At 42.8% G+C, this 16,647-nt stretch overlaps 1 protein-coding gene across 2 annotated transcripts in view; it reads left to right on the top strand.

Moving 5' to 3' along the window:
• Adpgk (ADP dependent glucokinase) overlaps positions 1-15,264 on the top strand; it is a 31,863-nt gene extending 16,599 nt beyond the window's left edge. Inside the window, exons 4-7 of one of the 2 annotated variants that reach the window (XM_057768583.1) lie at positions 9,107-9,227; positions 12,008-12,204; positions 12,761-12,859; positions 13,794-15,264. In XM_057768583.1, coding sequence (XP_057624566.1) covers positions 9,107-9,227; positions 12,008-12,204; positions 12,761-12,859; positions 13,794-14,348 — 972 coding nt within the window. In that variant the 3' untranslated portion in view covers positions 14,349-15,264. The remainder of the gene's footprint in view (positions 1-9,106; positions 9,228-12,007; positions 12,205-12,760; positions 12,860-13,793) is intronic. The other variant, XM_057768584.1, reaches the window with a different exon arrangement.
• The last annotated feature ends 1,383 nt before the right edge of the window (positions 15,265-16,647 follow it).

Below are 16,647 nucleotides of genomic sequence, written 5' to 3' on the forward strand. Positions count from 1 at the left end.
GAGTCAATCTTTTTTGAACTCGAAGGACTTTGATTCATTTTACTTAAATTTTCTGATTTGTAACCTGCCTTACCTGATTTATTTGCATCAGTATAGAATGTAGGGTCTCCAGATACTGATTTTTCCCATATAATGTGAAGAAGGATCCAGTTGGTTCTCTTTGTGAGTTGAATTCTCCTGCTTTTGGAATATTTATTGTTAATCTCTCCTAAAAAATTACTTCAAGATCTTTCCTAGGGTCATTTTCTTCCTATAATTTGTCAATTTCATCATTAGTGAATGGTACTACAATTTCTGCTGGATCTGTTCTGTTAATTGATGAAGTCTCAATTTTCCATTTAGAATTAACTTAGAGACCTTTTCCACATAAGTTTTTTAATTTTTTACTCGGTTTGTGTGGCAAAAAGATCAACTCTAAGATAATATCTTCCCTCTGTGTTAAAATTTCTGTAGGTGAATGTTTGGAGGGTAATATGGCCAGAATACAGTTAAGATTTGGATCCACATAATCCACATGTGCCTTCTGTAATTTTTTTTCACCAAAGCCATTTCTCTCTCAGCATGAGCTGATGATTTCCTGGGACTACTTACCATCTTATCACCATCTAAGGTTTTGTTTAAATTACTCAGTTCATCAGGCTTTATCCCAATAGTGGGCTGTGGATTGGAAATGTCTCCTAGCAATCTTTGAAAGTTATTAAGAGTCTATAATTGATCTCTCCTAATTTGTACCTTTTGGGGTCTAATTTTTTTGTAAACCTATTTTATAACCAAAGTAGTTAATAAACTATCCTTTTTGTATTTTTTCAGAAGCAATTTGTAATCCCTAGCAAGGCAAAATTTTCTTTACTTCTTCAAACATTCTTTCTAAAGTATCTGTATTTGATTAAACTAATAAGATGTCATCCATATCATGGTAAACTATAGATTGAGGAAATTTCTTACATATTATTTTCAATGGCTGACATATAATATTGGTATAGGATGGCCTATTTAACAGTCCCTGTGGGAGAACTTTCCATTGATATCTCTTATAAGACTGAGAATTATTGTAAATAGGCACTGTGAAGGCAAACTTTTCTCTGTCTTTTTCTTTAAAGGTATAGTGAAGAAACAATCTTTTAAATCAAAAACTATAAGACAATAGAAAAGACAAAGGAATTCCAGAGTGTAGAGAACCCATTGGCTGAATCACCTTATTAACAATTCTTAAAACTGTTACCATTCTCCATTTTCCAGCTTTCATTTTAATAACAAATATAGAATTTCAAGGGCTGGTTGATTTTTCAATGTGCTGAGAGCATTTAGTTGCTCCTGTACCAGATGTTTTAAAGCCTGCAGTTTCTCTGTTGTTAAAGGCCTTTGCGCATCCCATACAGTTTTGTCTGTTGAGCATTTTAAAAGTAGGGCTGTTGGTGCCTTTGGAAATTCAGCATCTGTTGTACCCTGTTCTTGTACAACCTGGGTGGTCAGTGACTGCTTTTTTTATAATAACTTCTAATATTTTTTCCAGAAATGTAGGTTAATTTATGGTTTGTTTCTAAGATTGGGAGAATATTAATCTAATTGTTCCATGTAACAAATCATGTTCCCACAAATTTTTTGCTATGTTAGCCACATATGGTCTTAATTTTCTTTCCTGTACTTCTGGCTCTATACATTTGACCTATCTCACGCTCTGTTTTACCCAAGATAAAGTTTTGATCCCTAAAAGCTGAACATTTACCTCCTGAAGAGGCCAATTTGGATACCAAGATTCTGGTGAAATTATTGTTACATACACACCTGTGTTTACCATACCTTTGATGACAACATCATTTATTCATATTTTTTAATTTTGATCTTTGTTCATTTATATGTTTGTCAAAATACTCGTTCTATTGTTTCTTCTGAATTTTTTGTTCTCTCTTTTATAGCTGTTCTATTATCCAGAGCAGTATAGTTTCTTACAATAGGCATTATGTTCTTTAATTGCTCTGGGAAGGAGTTTTCCTCTATGATGACAGGAAATGACTGGACCAGATTTGGCATAGGGGCCTGTGAGAGGCCCCTCAAGGAGTTTCCCTATGGCAAACTTTGAATATCTCTTGGCTGATCTACATTCATTAGTCCAATGTCTGCCTTTGCCACACCTGCATAATCTAGAAGGGAAGGCATTCTGTTTGGATTATGCTTAGAAAAAACATTGTTTCTAGGAATGTCCTGTTTATAATCTCTTTTGAGGTGACTTTGTTTGCATCAATTATAACCACTTGACATTTTGATTTTTCCTCAAACCTCTGGAAATCACCTCTCCTAGCCAAGCATCATCATGGTCATGAGATTCAATATTGATTATATCTCAGATCCATTCCTCCAAAGGTCCTGACCTTGCCTTTAAAGGCCTAATTATCCTTTTGCATTGAAAATTAGCATATTCAAAAACCAGAGATTCAATTATCACTTGTCTAGCTTCTGGATTTGGTATCATTCTATTACTGCTGAAGTCAATCTTCTTAAAATCTGTGATGGTTTCCTTTGGGCCCTGTATAACTTTAGTAAATGAGTCAATTTTTTTTCTACTTCTCCAGTTCTGTTCCAAACATTCAAATCTGCTACATGGCATAAAGCCAGGGTGTGGTCATTATATAAAGATTGTCTTTCTATTGTAGCATAATCCCCTTCTCCAAGAAGTTGATCTTGGGAGATTTCTATACCTCCAGCTTTACTCCATTGTTCAATAGTCTTAGCTTCATCTCTGAACCAAATACTCCATTGTAATTGTGAACCAGGCTCTAAAACAGCTTTAACCAAGTCTATCCAGTCTTTTGAGATAATTCTATTACAGAGTGACTACAAGTTTAATATTTGCTTTGCAAAAGGTGAATACATACCATATGACGCTGTCACTTCCTTGAATCTCCTTAAATCTAACTTTGGCACAGGAGCCCTTTCAGCTCTTCAGAGCCTCTATCATTTGGCAATTCCTATAAGGTTACTGAATATTAAGGTTGGTTGTTTGAAAAACTTAGGCTTGTAGTGAGGAGGAGCGGCGGGGCTGTGTCCCGCCACCCGGCTAGCTTATGCCCCGAAATAATTACACGGAAACCGTATTCTTTTAAACACTGCCTGGCCCATTAGTTCCAGCCTCTTATTGGCTAGCTCTTACATGTTGATCTAACCCATTTCTAATAATCTGTGTAGCACCACGAGCTGGCTTACCAGGAAAGATCTTAACCTGCGTCTGTCTGGAGTGGGAGAATCATGGCGACTGACTGACTCGGCTTCTTTCTCCCAGCATTCTGTCTGTCTACTCCACCTACCTAATTTTCTGTCCTATCAGGGCCAAGGCAGTCTCTTTATTTAACCAATGAAATTAACACAAAACAGAAGACTCTCCCCCATCATAGGCTATTCTTCTCTAACCTTATAATGCAATGCTGAAATTGGTTGTCATTTAAATTCCTCTGGATCTGAATATCTCTATGTCTGTTTTATTTAGTTTTTCTAAAGACTGTATCTTGGCAGTCAAACCAAATAACTTTTTAAGAGATAAACCAAGAATTATCAAAACAACAACAACAAGGATTATCAAAGTGATAATTAACAGTACATCAATCCTGGTTATGTGATTATCCCTTCATTTAGTTGTTTCATTTTTAAATCATGCATTACATAATCATACAGAGATCTAACTTTATTGTAATTGTGTTTCCCATTTTTTAACATGGGAAAAAACTCTGTCTTTGAACTAATTTCTCCCTTAAAAAATTCCCAATTTTCTTACCATATCTGCTACCAATGATGATGAGGATGTGAAGCTTATTGCTGCTGTGTAAAATAATAAAAACCTGACTGGATTTCAAGGCAGCTACCTAGTTTGGCAGCAGCTTAATAGGGGGATTCAGGGAAATCCCATCAGGAGAGAAGAAAGCAAAACCTAGCCTGTTGGGTAGTGACTCTGGGCACATGTAGCTCTGGTCCAGCCACCAGCAAATGGTTTTTTTATAAATTTGTACCCCAAAAGTTAGGTGCCAGATATAGCACAAATAATAAAAGCCCAGAGACAGATATTGGGTTCAAGCTGAAGATCAGAAAAGCAAAGCAGCCAAGCCACTAGAGAGTTCTACTAAGGCTCAGACAAATAAAGGCATGGTCCCGTCCTCAGTATGACTGCAGACTACAATGCTCTCCATCAACCTTAGACTGCAGTGAGCTCTTGTCTCCTCCTGCCTTATATAACTATCTTTGCCCAGCCTACCACCCCTGTCTCCACCTCCCTAGTGCTGGGATTAAAGGTGTGTGACTCCCTAGTGCATGGAGCACCTTTGTGTGAGTCTCTTTCTCTTTTTAGACAGATTGAGTCTCGTGTAGTCCAGGGTGGTCTTGAGTCCTGGGATTAAAGGTGTTTGCCACCATTCCCTGATCTCTAGTGGCTTAACTCTGCACTCTGATCTTCAGGCAAGCTTTATTTATTAAAACACAAATAAAATATCACTATACAAAGCAAGTTCCAGGACAGCCATGATTGTTACACAAAGAAACCTTGTCTCGAAAAACCAAAAAAGGAACTAGGTTTTCCAGAGGTGCTAATAAGAGCTAACCCATACGTAGTTCTTACCACAGCCCAGGCACTGTTGGAAGGGCTACTCACATATACACACACACTTATTCCTGTAATCCTCACCAATGCCTGTAAGAAAGTCCTCTTTTTATTTTCCCCCTTGGAGATAGGAGAGTGAAGTGCACAGAAGTCAGAACAGCTCATTGCCTATTGTTAAGTAGAGCAGCTTCAGAATTGTACTCCGTTTCTTAGAAGTAGACCTGGGGAGTCTAGTAAAGGCCAGTTTAGTGCAGCAGTAAAAGTGAAGTCAGGTGGCAGAAGAGAAGCAGTGCCTTTAAAAAGACGTGTGCATACATATGTACATGTCCAGCCAGGGCTCTTGACCACTGAGCCATCCAGGGCACCCCCCCTTTTTTAAATATTGACTTGTCCTTTCTTAAATATTGATATTCCTTTTTATTTATTTATTTTTGAAACATAGTTTCTCTGTAGCTCTGGCTGTTCTGGAATTTGGGTAGACCAGGCTAGCTTTGAACTCAAAGATCTACCTGTGTCTACCCACCAAGTATTGGGATTAAAGGCATGTGCTACCATGCCTGGCTTTCTTTTTTTTTCTTTTTTCTTTTTTTTTTTTTTTAATATGTTGCTGGGCCTTGTGCATGCTAGAGAAGCACTATACTACCAAGCTACACCCCTAGCCTCATTTTTCAATATTAAAACACCTTTGCATCCCTGGGGTAAACTGTTTATGACTCATTACTCTTTTGTAAGTTCTTGAGTTCTGTTTACTAAATTTTTGTTTAAAATGTTTATGTCAGTTTCCATGGAGAGATAGTGATTTGTATTTTTCTTATAATGTCTGGTTTTGCTATGAGAATAATAATGCCATTGTATAGTAGAGTAAGTTGAGATTATTTCCTCTGCCTCCAGTTTTGTTTTGTTTTGTTTTGTTTTGATTCTATAAGGGGCAAGGTGCTGGGGGAGGGCATGTACGCCCCATGTGCAATTCACTTCTGGAGGTCAGAAGATAAGTCCTCCAAGTTGGATCTCTCCCTCCATCATATGGATTCCGGGGATCAAATTAGGCTGTCAAGCTTGGAAGCAAGTCGTCCACCCCCATTTTTCGAGACAGGTTTTCTCTATAGCTTTGGAGCCTATTCTGGAACTAGCTCTTGTAGACCAGGCTGGCCTCGAACTCACAGAGATCCGCCTGCCTCTGCCTCCTGAATGCTGGGATTAAAGGTGTGCACCACCACCTGGCCAACATCTTTTTTTAAAATGTGTATGGGTGCTTTGCTTGCTTGTATGTCTGTGCATCCCATATGTGCAGTGCCTATGGAAGCCAGAAGGGCTTCTCCCATATGAAATGGAGTTGCAGGTGGTTGACAGCTGTCATGTAGGTGCTAGGTATTGGACCTGGTTCCTCTGAAAGAGCAGCTGGTGCTCTTAACCATCATGCCATGTCTCCAGTCCTACACTGAATATCTTTATCACAGTTATGTAAATCTTTCCCAGAAAGACAAACAAGTGTCTCTTCACCCCAAATAGGGCACCACCAGCAGACCAAAGTAAGGCATACACTCAAATCTAGCTTGCAGAACCAGTGAGTTTAGTTAGTGTTGCTTTTAAGAGTGTGGGTGAGGCATTATTTATGGGAACATGGAGCTGATACACCACTGAGGAAACGCATGGGTGTGTGTGCATATGCATGTGCATGCACACACACACACACACACACAAAACATCTCCTAGTAAACTGCCTCTTGGAGAGGGGGAGAACAGAACCTTGTGAGTTTGTGGCCTAATGAACCTCTGTTCCCCAATAAAAGTTTTCACAACTGCTGAAACTTCAAGAGGACAATGACAGTGTCATTCCCGGAAAACAGAATGTCACAATTTATTACAGCCATGTGTTATTAGAAATGATAAGAAAAGAATGACAGGTTTCTGGAAAGGAGCTGACACAAGATCACCTTCCAAAGACCTTTATAGGGGATGGGCCAGAGTAGAGAGCAGCTGTCTTAGCAGAGCTAGCTGTTATACATAACATGATGAGGGGCAGGGGAGGGGGGCTGGAAGAGCCTTCAGATCTCTCCACAATGGGGATCTCTGACTCACAGCTTCTGGGGAATGGCTGGAGTTCCAGACTGTGTCTTACTCCAGCCTAGAAACCAGGCACTAGGTAAGACCACAACCTTTCTTATAGTTACAGGAGTAAGAGTGGAGAGGGTGGGAGGTTGCGGGGAGCTGGGCTGTCCTCTTCTGCTGAGACATGAGGGTTCCATGAGCCTCAGGAGCAGCCTGGGAGCTCTATTCTCTCAGAGTAAGATCTTTAAAATGCTGAACTTTTTTTTCCCTTTTAATGCTAAGTTTTGTAGACCTCCAAAGGATTTTAAATACACTAGATTTTAGTAATTACCTCTTTTTAAAAATAGGGGGATTTTTACTTTTAATTTGTTTATATATGTAGATATATAGAAATTTGTTTATATATATTTTTATATGGAGATAAGGTCTCACTGTGTACTGCTGGCTGACCCGGAACTCATTATGTAGACCAGGCTGGCCTAGAATTTAAGAGGTTGATCTGCGGCTCCTTCTGCCTCTGGAATGCTGAGATTGAAGGCTTGTATCACCATGCCCAGTTTCTGTATTTTTATATATTCATTTGTTTATGTGTGGATGTGCATGTGCCACAGCATACACATGGATACTTATGGAAGCCAGGGGACAGACTGTGGAAGTCAGTACTCTCCTTCAACCATATAGCGCCAGGGATCAGGCTCAGGCCATCGAGCTTGGTGGCAATTGCTTTTACCTACTGAGCCATCTCAGGATCTATTGTTATTGCTGTACCTGTTTTACATGTGTTATCAATCTTCTGGCTGTGTTGTTTATGTCTTTAACTTTATCTTTCAAGCAACATGACTCTAGAGTTAGCATTTCTGTTTCTCTTCGTTCCTGTTCTTGAGCTATAGTTCCACCTTCTCTTGTTGTTGTTCTGCCTAAAGGACTTCCTTTTATTAATAACATTTTCTTTGATAGGGGTATGCTAGTAAATCATAAATTCTTTCAGATTTTGAACATCTGGAAGCCCTTTCATGGTAAGATGTGTTTGTAGGGCTCAACAGGTTCATCATACATCCTGTACTTTGCCTAATGTCCAAGTGCTTTGAAACTGTATTTTTGACCTGTTTTTTGTTGTTTTAGGAATGTGGCTCTTATTGTCTCAGAATTAAAACTCCAAGTTAAAATTAGGTGAAGGAAATAAAGTGGCAGGACCAAAACTTTTCAGAACTGACAAGAGGCTTGTGTCAAAGTGGAGAGCAGGGAGGGAGGTGAACTTTTACCCAGAAGCTCAAGAGTCTGTGTACAAAACAGTATACAAATAAGGAGCTCATTTGCCATTGAAGATGGCTTTGAAGTGTGTGAGCAGGGTGCATCAATCTGAACCAAAGTTAGGGATTCTAGGGTCCATCCCTTTCGTCCCCAAGGCTGACCTTGCGGGGTGTGAGAGAAACTACACACTGGACTGTGGTTCAGATGTGATGGGAGGGGCTTCTAGAGGTCACAGCCGGGGGTCTCAGGTCCAGGGTGAAGAAAGGGGTTTGGAAAAGTTGCAGCACATGCCCCCTAAGCTTGAAAGGCTGTGTGGCCATGTAACAGTTAAGGCTGGTGAGAGTGTGCAGTCGCACAGGTTAAGTCACTGGGCATTGCAGTCTGATGAAAGGAAGTAGCCCTCTTTTCCTATACTACGCAAAAATTCCAAACAAGTATTTATTATCTGGCAGCTTTGTGCAAACACCTCCATGTCTATCTGCCCACAAAATACAAGGAGTTTTAACAAGACTTTGTAGGAGCTTCACACAGTAATGCACGCTTGCCATTCCAGCTACCCAGGAGGCTAAGGAGGCAGAGGGCGAGTTTGAGGTCAGCCTGTGCTACTTAGCTAGCCAGTATCATCTCGGGAAAAGAAAACAAGACACCCACTCTATCCTGAGAATATAGGGTGTGTGTATGTATAAACTGTGTTAAAACAAAAATCTACTTTCTCAGTTTTGGGGGCTCAAAGGTCCAAAATGAAGGTCTCATGGAGGTGTAAAGGGCCCTTTTGCTGCTTGTAGATGGCCAACTGTATTCCAGTGTAGCCTTGAGGGGTGTACAGATTGTTTTCTCTGAGTTCCATCTGACTAAGACCTTATTTAATCTTCATTCTCATAAAGGCTCTAGCTCCAACAGCATCACCTTGGGGTTAGGCCTTCAGTGTCCGGACTTGAGGAAGACACATTCATTCTGTAACTGAGTGTGGGCCACAGAAGTTGTATAGATACCGAATAACAAGGACTTTGTCATTCCCATTTCTAGGCACATTATGGTCATACTCCTAAAATCCTAAGCCTTGGCAATGAGGAGTCCTGTCCTACAAACCTCCAAAGCAGGAGCTTTTGAAATTCAGTTGGATTCTGATAGCTTGCTAAATGAATAGAATTGACTCAAACACACTTTCCTAGTTACTGTTTGGATTCTGCAGGAGACTGACTTGATGTTGCTTCTTCTCTCTAGGTTCTTCTTTGTGGTCCAATTGGTCCAAAGTTGCATGAACTTCTTGATGACAATGTGTTTGTTCCACCAGAGTCACTGCAGGAAGTGGATGAGTTCCACCTCATTCTAGAGTACCTAGCAGGTGAGGAAGGCAGGGGTGTGGGTGGTGGAGCATACGAGTGCTCATGGGAGGACGGGAAGAGGACTGTGTGCAGGGGTGACTGTGCCACAAGTCCTTGTCATGATAGGCTCCTGAACCAAAGATTTCTCAGCCCATTGTCTTAAGGCGCTGCCATTAGCCATTGTCTCCATGGAGTATAACAGTATTGAAGACAGTGCTGCCTCCCATCTGCAGACTGCACTGGTATGAACCTAGGGAAAAAGGCTGCAGGAGAGATCTGTCTTGATTAAAAGTAAGAATGTGTTCAGCACATGCTTATAATAAAGTTTTTCTTTATTACCAAGAGCTAAGAAGGACAGCAAATGTTTGCTCATTTCTCTTGGATTCTGCCATGAACTTTTCAGGCCTAGCCCTTCCAGGCTGCTTGAGGTTGGTACCAGGTCTCTGACAAGCTTTCATGGAGCACGTCATTCTTTTCCTGGAGGAGAAATGCAGTGTTATTTATGTTTCTTCCTGTTACGTAATATTCCAGTGTTATGAGTCCAAAGTAAACCTATCCCAGTGGATTTTATGTTACAAGAATGAAGGTCTGGTCTCTCAACAAATCTTTAATACCTGGACACAAATAATTTTGTGTGTTTCCTATTACATCTTTTCCTGTGCTGAAGAACTCTTATTTTCTGACTGGGCATCCACACATACTGATGGGTGTCCCTAGAGCAGTACTTAATGGTCTTCAGTGAGTCACTTCTAAGTCAAACAGGGACCCTCATCTAAAGTAAGAAACTGTCTTCCAGGACAGGCTCCAAAGCTACAAAGAAACCCTGTCTCGAAAAACTAAAAAAACAAAAAACAAACAAACAAACAAAAAAACTGTCATGTGTGGTACAAATATATGCTTCTTAAAAAGTACACAGAGGGATTGGATGTTTCCAGTCCTCTGACATACACTAGAAACAGCCGGGGACTTATGGAGGGCAGGTCTAAACTTAGAAGCAGAATGTTTTAGCAGAAAATCAACATTTAATAATACCCAGGCTTTGAGTTGCTGAGTCAGTTCCCCAAATGGGACATAAATGTGTCTTTTTACCACTAAATGTGGTGGCAAAGATGAACCTGGGAGTGGGTTTTAAGCCTTGTGAACTGCTTTAGGACTACTGCCTAGAAGGTTCTGGATCGTTAAGGTGTGTGCCAGGGCCCTGCTTCTGCCACTTCTATAGGCATCCATAGAAATGCCTGGGCATTTTGCGGTTGATTTCTCACGGTGACTTGGGAGTGGAAATGGTACTGTGTCAGAGCTCTGACTCTTTTGGTAGAGAGACCACTCAGCTCTCTCAAAAAGAATCTCTGTCCTTGGCTTAATAAGCCTCCTATTTTTGTTCGTTCAGATGCCTAGGTTTTTTGTTTTTTGTTTTCTTGGACAAAGCAGTGGCCTTCTGTTACCCTCATGTGAAGCTGCCATAGGTTCCAGGTAGAGTCTGATGGCAGCAGCCCTCGGTAACCTTAACAGAAGCAGTTCCTGGCTTTTCTGTAGCCTGAATTGGTAAATTCCAAGAACATTTTTCAACTTTCTTTTTCTTTTTTTTTCTTTTTTTCTTCTCTGTGTCCTTCCAGAGCACCTCAGAAAAACTCACTTTCAGGCTTAGTCTGGGAATTAAGTGAGTCACTGCAGAGGTTCACTGAGTTGATACATTGAGAGAAGAGATTGCTTGTAGAAACTAATAGAGTTTGGTGAGGAGAGGAGCATTAGCTGCACCCGTGTCAGGCCACTCCCTCAGTCCTATGTCTGTGGAAACAGCAGCACTCTCCATTCTCTCCTGTCCTGCCTGGGAAAGGCCTGTTTACTTTTGCCTGGTCATTCCCTGAAGAACTCAGAGGCTCTTTTCCCCAGGCTAAGAGGGACAGTACTTCCTAGCAGTGTCCAATGGAGAATAGCTTGTTTTAACCATTGTGTAGTCTTGATGGCAGAAGTACTAGATTTTTCTTTTTTGTCCTTGTGGTCATTTAGGTCATCTGTCTGTTTTCTGATTCCCTTGTTCTTTGCTAATTCATTCTCGTGGCTGTGTGGCAGATGCGTTGTGAGGCAGTAGGGATGTGATGAGGGAAACATAGCTGCCCTCAGCGCAGGGGCTGTAGGCAATGGATACGTGAACAGGTCAGTGTAGAACTATGCCAGGTCCTACAGTAGGGCAAACTAGTGGCCCTGCCAAGGAAGTAGGAGAAGGACGCATTCAGGGAAGAAGTAGTATTTTAACTTGCCACTGAATAGTCACTACTCCAAAGCCACTCTGCACAGAAATGGCTGGAACACCTAGATAGTCTTAGACCACAAGCCCAGAAACCTTCAGTGGGCAGCAGCAAAAGGTGCAGTCAGCTAGGCTCAGGCTTTCAGCATATTTAGCTTCCAGCTCTGAAAAGTGCTCAGGGTATGGCCCTTGAGAGGGCAGCATGGCCCCTCTGTTGGGTGTGCAGGCTTACTATGTATGCTGATATGTTCTGTGTGCTCTGTAGTCATGACCTGTGCTGGAGTTCAGCAGAGCTTTTTTGGAACTAAAGGGGAGCTGGTGACCTTAAAAGGCACAGGGCTCATCCTGTTTCTGTTTCTTTATTAGATTTGGGTTTAGGTTTTGATTTGTGTTTTTATCTACTGCAGTCCGGTCCTGGATGCAGCACCCTGCAGACCTTATACTGCTCTAGGGTCTGCTCAGAGCCGAGGCTCCTGTGAGGCCCCTGCTGTGCCCTGCAGCTGGGAAACTGAAAGCCTCTTCCTTTTCTCCCATGTGTTGACTGGGATTTTCTAGGGGAGGAGTGGGGCCCGTTTAAAGCTCCCCATGCCAACCGGTTCATCTTCTCTCACGACCTCTCCAACGGGGCCATGAATATGCTGGAGGTGTTTGTGTCTAGCCTGGAGGAGTTCCAGCCTGACCTGGTGGTCCTCTCTGGATTGCACATGATGGAGGGACAAAGCAAGGAGCTCCAGAGGAAGAGGCTCTTGGAGGTAATGGCTCTGTTACAGACCCATAGGTCTCAGCTGGTGTTTCCTGTCAGGCTCCTGCCACTGAGCCTCTAGCTGATGCTGGCTTGTCTTAGGCTCTGCTCTGTCAAAGTAGTAGCAGGAGAAGGGCAATTGAAGACATCTTGCCTGCGCCTCTACATGCTGTGCTTAACTGAGTGTGGCTACAAGCTGCAAGGTTTGTAGCTATGTCCTGTGTTTTCCGTACCATCTCACTTCACACCAGCTATGCTGTGCTTCACGCAGGTTTGTATACATTGGGGCCAACGGCTCAGATTAGGTCCCAGGAATAGGAGACATGAACATACGGGTGCAGTTCTGTGTCCTCTGATTCTAAGGCCCTGGTTGCTCCCTACAAAGTAGAGTTTTTCTATTGGGGAAAAGCAGCCATTGTTCACAGAGGAGGTGGGGACCCACGCTACTCCCAGTTCATGAGGACACAAAGGGTGTTTCGAGTACATCCCGGCTACTCAGGACCTAATCTTGCCCTCCCTTCTGCCTGACTTCTATCCTAATGGCACTGCTGTCCTCCTCTCTGCAGGTCGTGACCTCCATTTCTGACATCCCCACTGGTATTCCAATTCATCTAGAGCTGGCCAGTATGACCAACAGGGAGCTCATGAGCAGCATTGTGCATCAGGTAACCACATGGGCCATTCGCTGGCTGCCTCTGGCCCTGGGGCCTCAAAGGGAAGTTCCTTTCTCATGAGATCAGATGTTTGGGCTCTGACAGGTTTACTAACTGACATGTAGGTGTTGTGTTGGGATAATATTTCCTACTGGGTTAGGACTGTGGCAGAATAACCCATGGCCTGAGACATGTTTCTTCCTTTGGAGAGAGGATGTTGAAGTGAAGAGTGTTGGGGGATTTTGTTTGTTTGTTTCGCAGATTTCAGAGGCAGAGCTGAAAGCCCAAGTCAGCTCCTTTCAATTCAACCCAAACTTTAGGTAAACATGACTCCCTAGTGCTAGGTATCTTAGGTTACCTCCCTCTAGACAGCAGGGATGATTTGGATAAGTCCCACTGAGTCAGGCCTAAACATAGGCGTTCCACACCTGGGCTGGCATGTCAGCTTAGCTACTCATTAGCTTTATGAGCTTAGGTGACATGAACTTACACCAGATAGTATGACAAGATCTGGGGTGACATCTGCTTCCACCCCATACCTGCTCAGCAATCTCATCAGTTCCATTTATAACTCCAGTCTTATTTTATACATTGGTAAGAAAACATGGAAGTTTAACAGGCAGGATGCCTGCTGACACCCATGAGCTCTGAGTGGTAAGAGTATCTGATCTATGTGCAGAGGCAAAGGCACAGCAAGTCTTTGGCCCTTTCTACAGTGACATATAGCAAGTCTAGGTCTGGAGGGTAATGAGGCAACTCTATACAGTTTCCCAAGTAGTCATGAAGTGGAAACAGATTTAATTCATGAAACTGGTTTCAGAGACGGGCCATGGTAAGAAGAAAGATGGTCCCTGCCTAACATTTCATCATTGGCTGTGTCCTAATACTAATATACCAGGAGCTAGGTTGTGTCCACCAAAAAGAGACCTGTCATTATTTTTGTTAGCAGGTCTTTCCTGCAGTGACTTCTCTTGGGCTGAATGAACAGGAGCTGTTGTTTCTCAGCCAGTCAGCATCTGGACCTCATGCTTCTCTCTCCTCCTGGGATGGTGTTCCTGATGTGGGCATGGTCAGTGACATTCTCTTCTGGATCTTGAAGGAACATGGAAGGAGTAAAACCAGATCCTCAGATCTCACCAGGATCCATTTCCACACGCTGGTCTACCACATCCTGGCAACTGTGGATGGACACTGGGCCAACCAGCTTGCAGCTGTGGCTGCAGGAGCTCGTGTGGCTGGGACACAAGCCTGCGCCACTGAAACCATAGATGCCAGCCGAGTATCTCTAAGAGCACCTCAAGAGTTCATGACATCCCATTCGGAGTCCGGCTCCAGAATTGTATTAAACCCAAATAAGCCAGTGGTGGAGTGGCACAGGGAGGGAATAACCTTCCATTTCACACCTGTGTTGGTGTGTAAAGACCCCATTCGAACTGTGGGCCTTGGTGATGCCATTTCAGCTGAAGGCCTCTTCTATTCAGAAGAAGCACATCCTGATTAGGAAGACTGTAGGCAGTTCGTGTGAGGAATGAAAACCACCCATCTTAAGAATTCCAGGAATAATATAGCTTGGAAAATAGGCTGTGGGTGTCAGAACAGTTCCTAGACCGAATTGGAAGACAGCCAAAGAAATCACAGCAGATTAAACTATACAGATACATTCCAGCCTGTTGGCAATTGCATAAAAACACTTCAGGTTTAATTGAAATTTAGTCATGTACTAATGAGATTTTTGTTTATGTTGTGTTACAAAGGTTAGAGCCTCCCTTCCTGAGTCCCCAGTTGATGTACCACCAGGTGTTACATGACATTTATCTCTGGAGAGCTCATCCAGCCACAGAGAGCACTTTTCTCCTTGCCCACTAGAGAAGGGCAGTCCCTCCCCACAAGCCTGACTGCTCATAAAGCTTATGTTCCTGGGCAGAATCAAGCTGTTCATTCAGTGTTACAGTGACAATATTTGATATGCATTCCTTCTCAGCCTCCTGCTCAGACATAGGTCAGAGCCACAAGAAAGGATAAAAGTGTCCTGTGCTTTATGATCTCAGACTGGAGATGCTGGCAAGACCTGAGCCACCTCATCAATCTAAACTTGCTTGGAAGGACCATGCCTTCCTGCCCCAGCTCCATAGACTGGGGCTGGCTGGACTCAGTCAGCCCCATTGCTCAGCCCTGGAAGAGCTCTCTACAGCAGAACCCTGGTACTTGTTCCTCCTGAGCCTTGAAGAGATCTGCTTTACAACTGGAATTGTTTCTGTGTAGAACACATGTGTTTCATGTTTGCTTTGACACAGCCATTAAAGAATTTGACCTCATAAGAGCCCCAAGATCATGAATAAATGTGTCATGTTGTATATTTTTTTAATAAATCAAGATTTCTGTGTGCTTTTAAAAATATTAAAAGAATTTACACTTCAGGGATCCTGAGTCTAATGGATTTTGTTCTCATCTCGCTCTGAACAGATCTAGTGACTTACATGGCACTTGGCTGCTGAGGCCTTTGTTCTTTGTTCCCGCCAATGGGCTAGGTAGTCCCCGAGCTGAGCCCTAGCAGTAGGCTTGTCAGGATCAAAGGCTCAGAAGCTTCTGCTGTGGAGCTACCTTCAAGATAAGTGAAAACATAGCCATGTCAAAGAGCCAAAAGCTTCCTAGTTCAAAGAGCAAGATGTGTATGGCACAGAACAGGAGCCATTCACGCCAGCCCTGCAGCTGCTCGTGGGATCGCAAACTACCCTCTCTGCTCTGGGTAAGCGGGAAAGTCTTGCTCTGTTTTAGAGAAAACTGAAGTCTACACAAATATGAATCTTGAAATTGAAAGCAAACATCCAAGGATACTGGTGGCTGTCGCTTAACCCTTCACCTCCAAGGAAGCTCAGTTAAAATTAGTTTTCTGGGAGGCAGAAACAAGCAGATCTTTGAGTTTGAGGCCAGCCTGATCTACACAGTTAGACCCAGTCTCAAAAAAAAAAAAAAAAAAAAAAAAGTTTCTACGCCTTTTTAGTCACCTAAGTGCTGAGCACCACCAGGGCTTCAGCATTTCAGGAAGCTGAAGTGAGAGGAGATAACTTTCGTAAGGCCAAGACTTTGTAAACTCTCATGTGTTCTTTCCCTTGGGCTTTATTTGTTCAGCTTCTGCCCTAAGTATATAGTCTCAAACACCTTCTGGGTTTTGCTGGTAATACCAATAAAGACTATAGTGACAGGTGTAGTGAGCGCCACCTACGCCACTGGCATGTTTGCTGCCCCCTGAGAATTAGCAGGGCCAGCCCCTCCAAGTGTTTGTCACAGATGGACCTTGGGCATTAATGGTTGCTAGATCCAGGAAGCTGGAGAGTGCCTACTGCAGTGAGGAAGACCCAGTTCAGATCCCAGCACCTACACTGTCAAACACAAAATAAATAAATTGTCTAAAATTGATAGGTCAATTTTTGACCAGAGTAAAATGTACCAGAATGTATGTTAGGTTTTAGCTGTATTGTATAGATTGAATGCCCAGGGCATACACCTGTCTGCAGAATACCTTTCTGTGAAGGAGGCTAAGCCATAAAAGCAAGACTAGAATCTGTTGCCTGGGATGAATGTGCAGAGGTGGGTGGAACTCAACAGGTGGGGCTGTGCTCCTCAACCCCAGACTCAGGTTTCCACACAGGGTTTATAAGGAGACAAAGGGTTTGACCGTCCCCTAGTCAGTAATAGAGGCCACCTAGAAACTGTACATGCCCAGGTACGCTCCCTTGAAATTGATTTAACCTGTGAAAAGCTGCAGCCTGCAATACCACTAGAAGATGGCAGTCAAAGGC

This window comes from Chionomys nivalis, chromosome 4 (genome assembly GCF_950005125.1).
Source record: "Chionomys nivalis chromosome 4, mChiNiv1.1, whole genome shotgun sequence".
NCBI lineage: Eukaryota > Metazoa > Chordata > Mammalia > Rodentia > Cricetidae > Chionomys > Chionomys nivalis.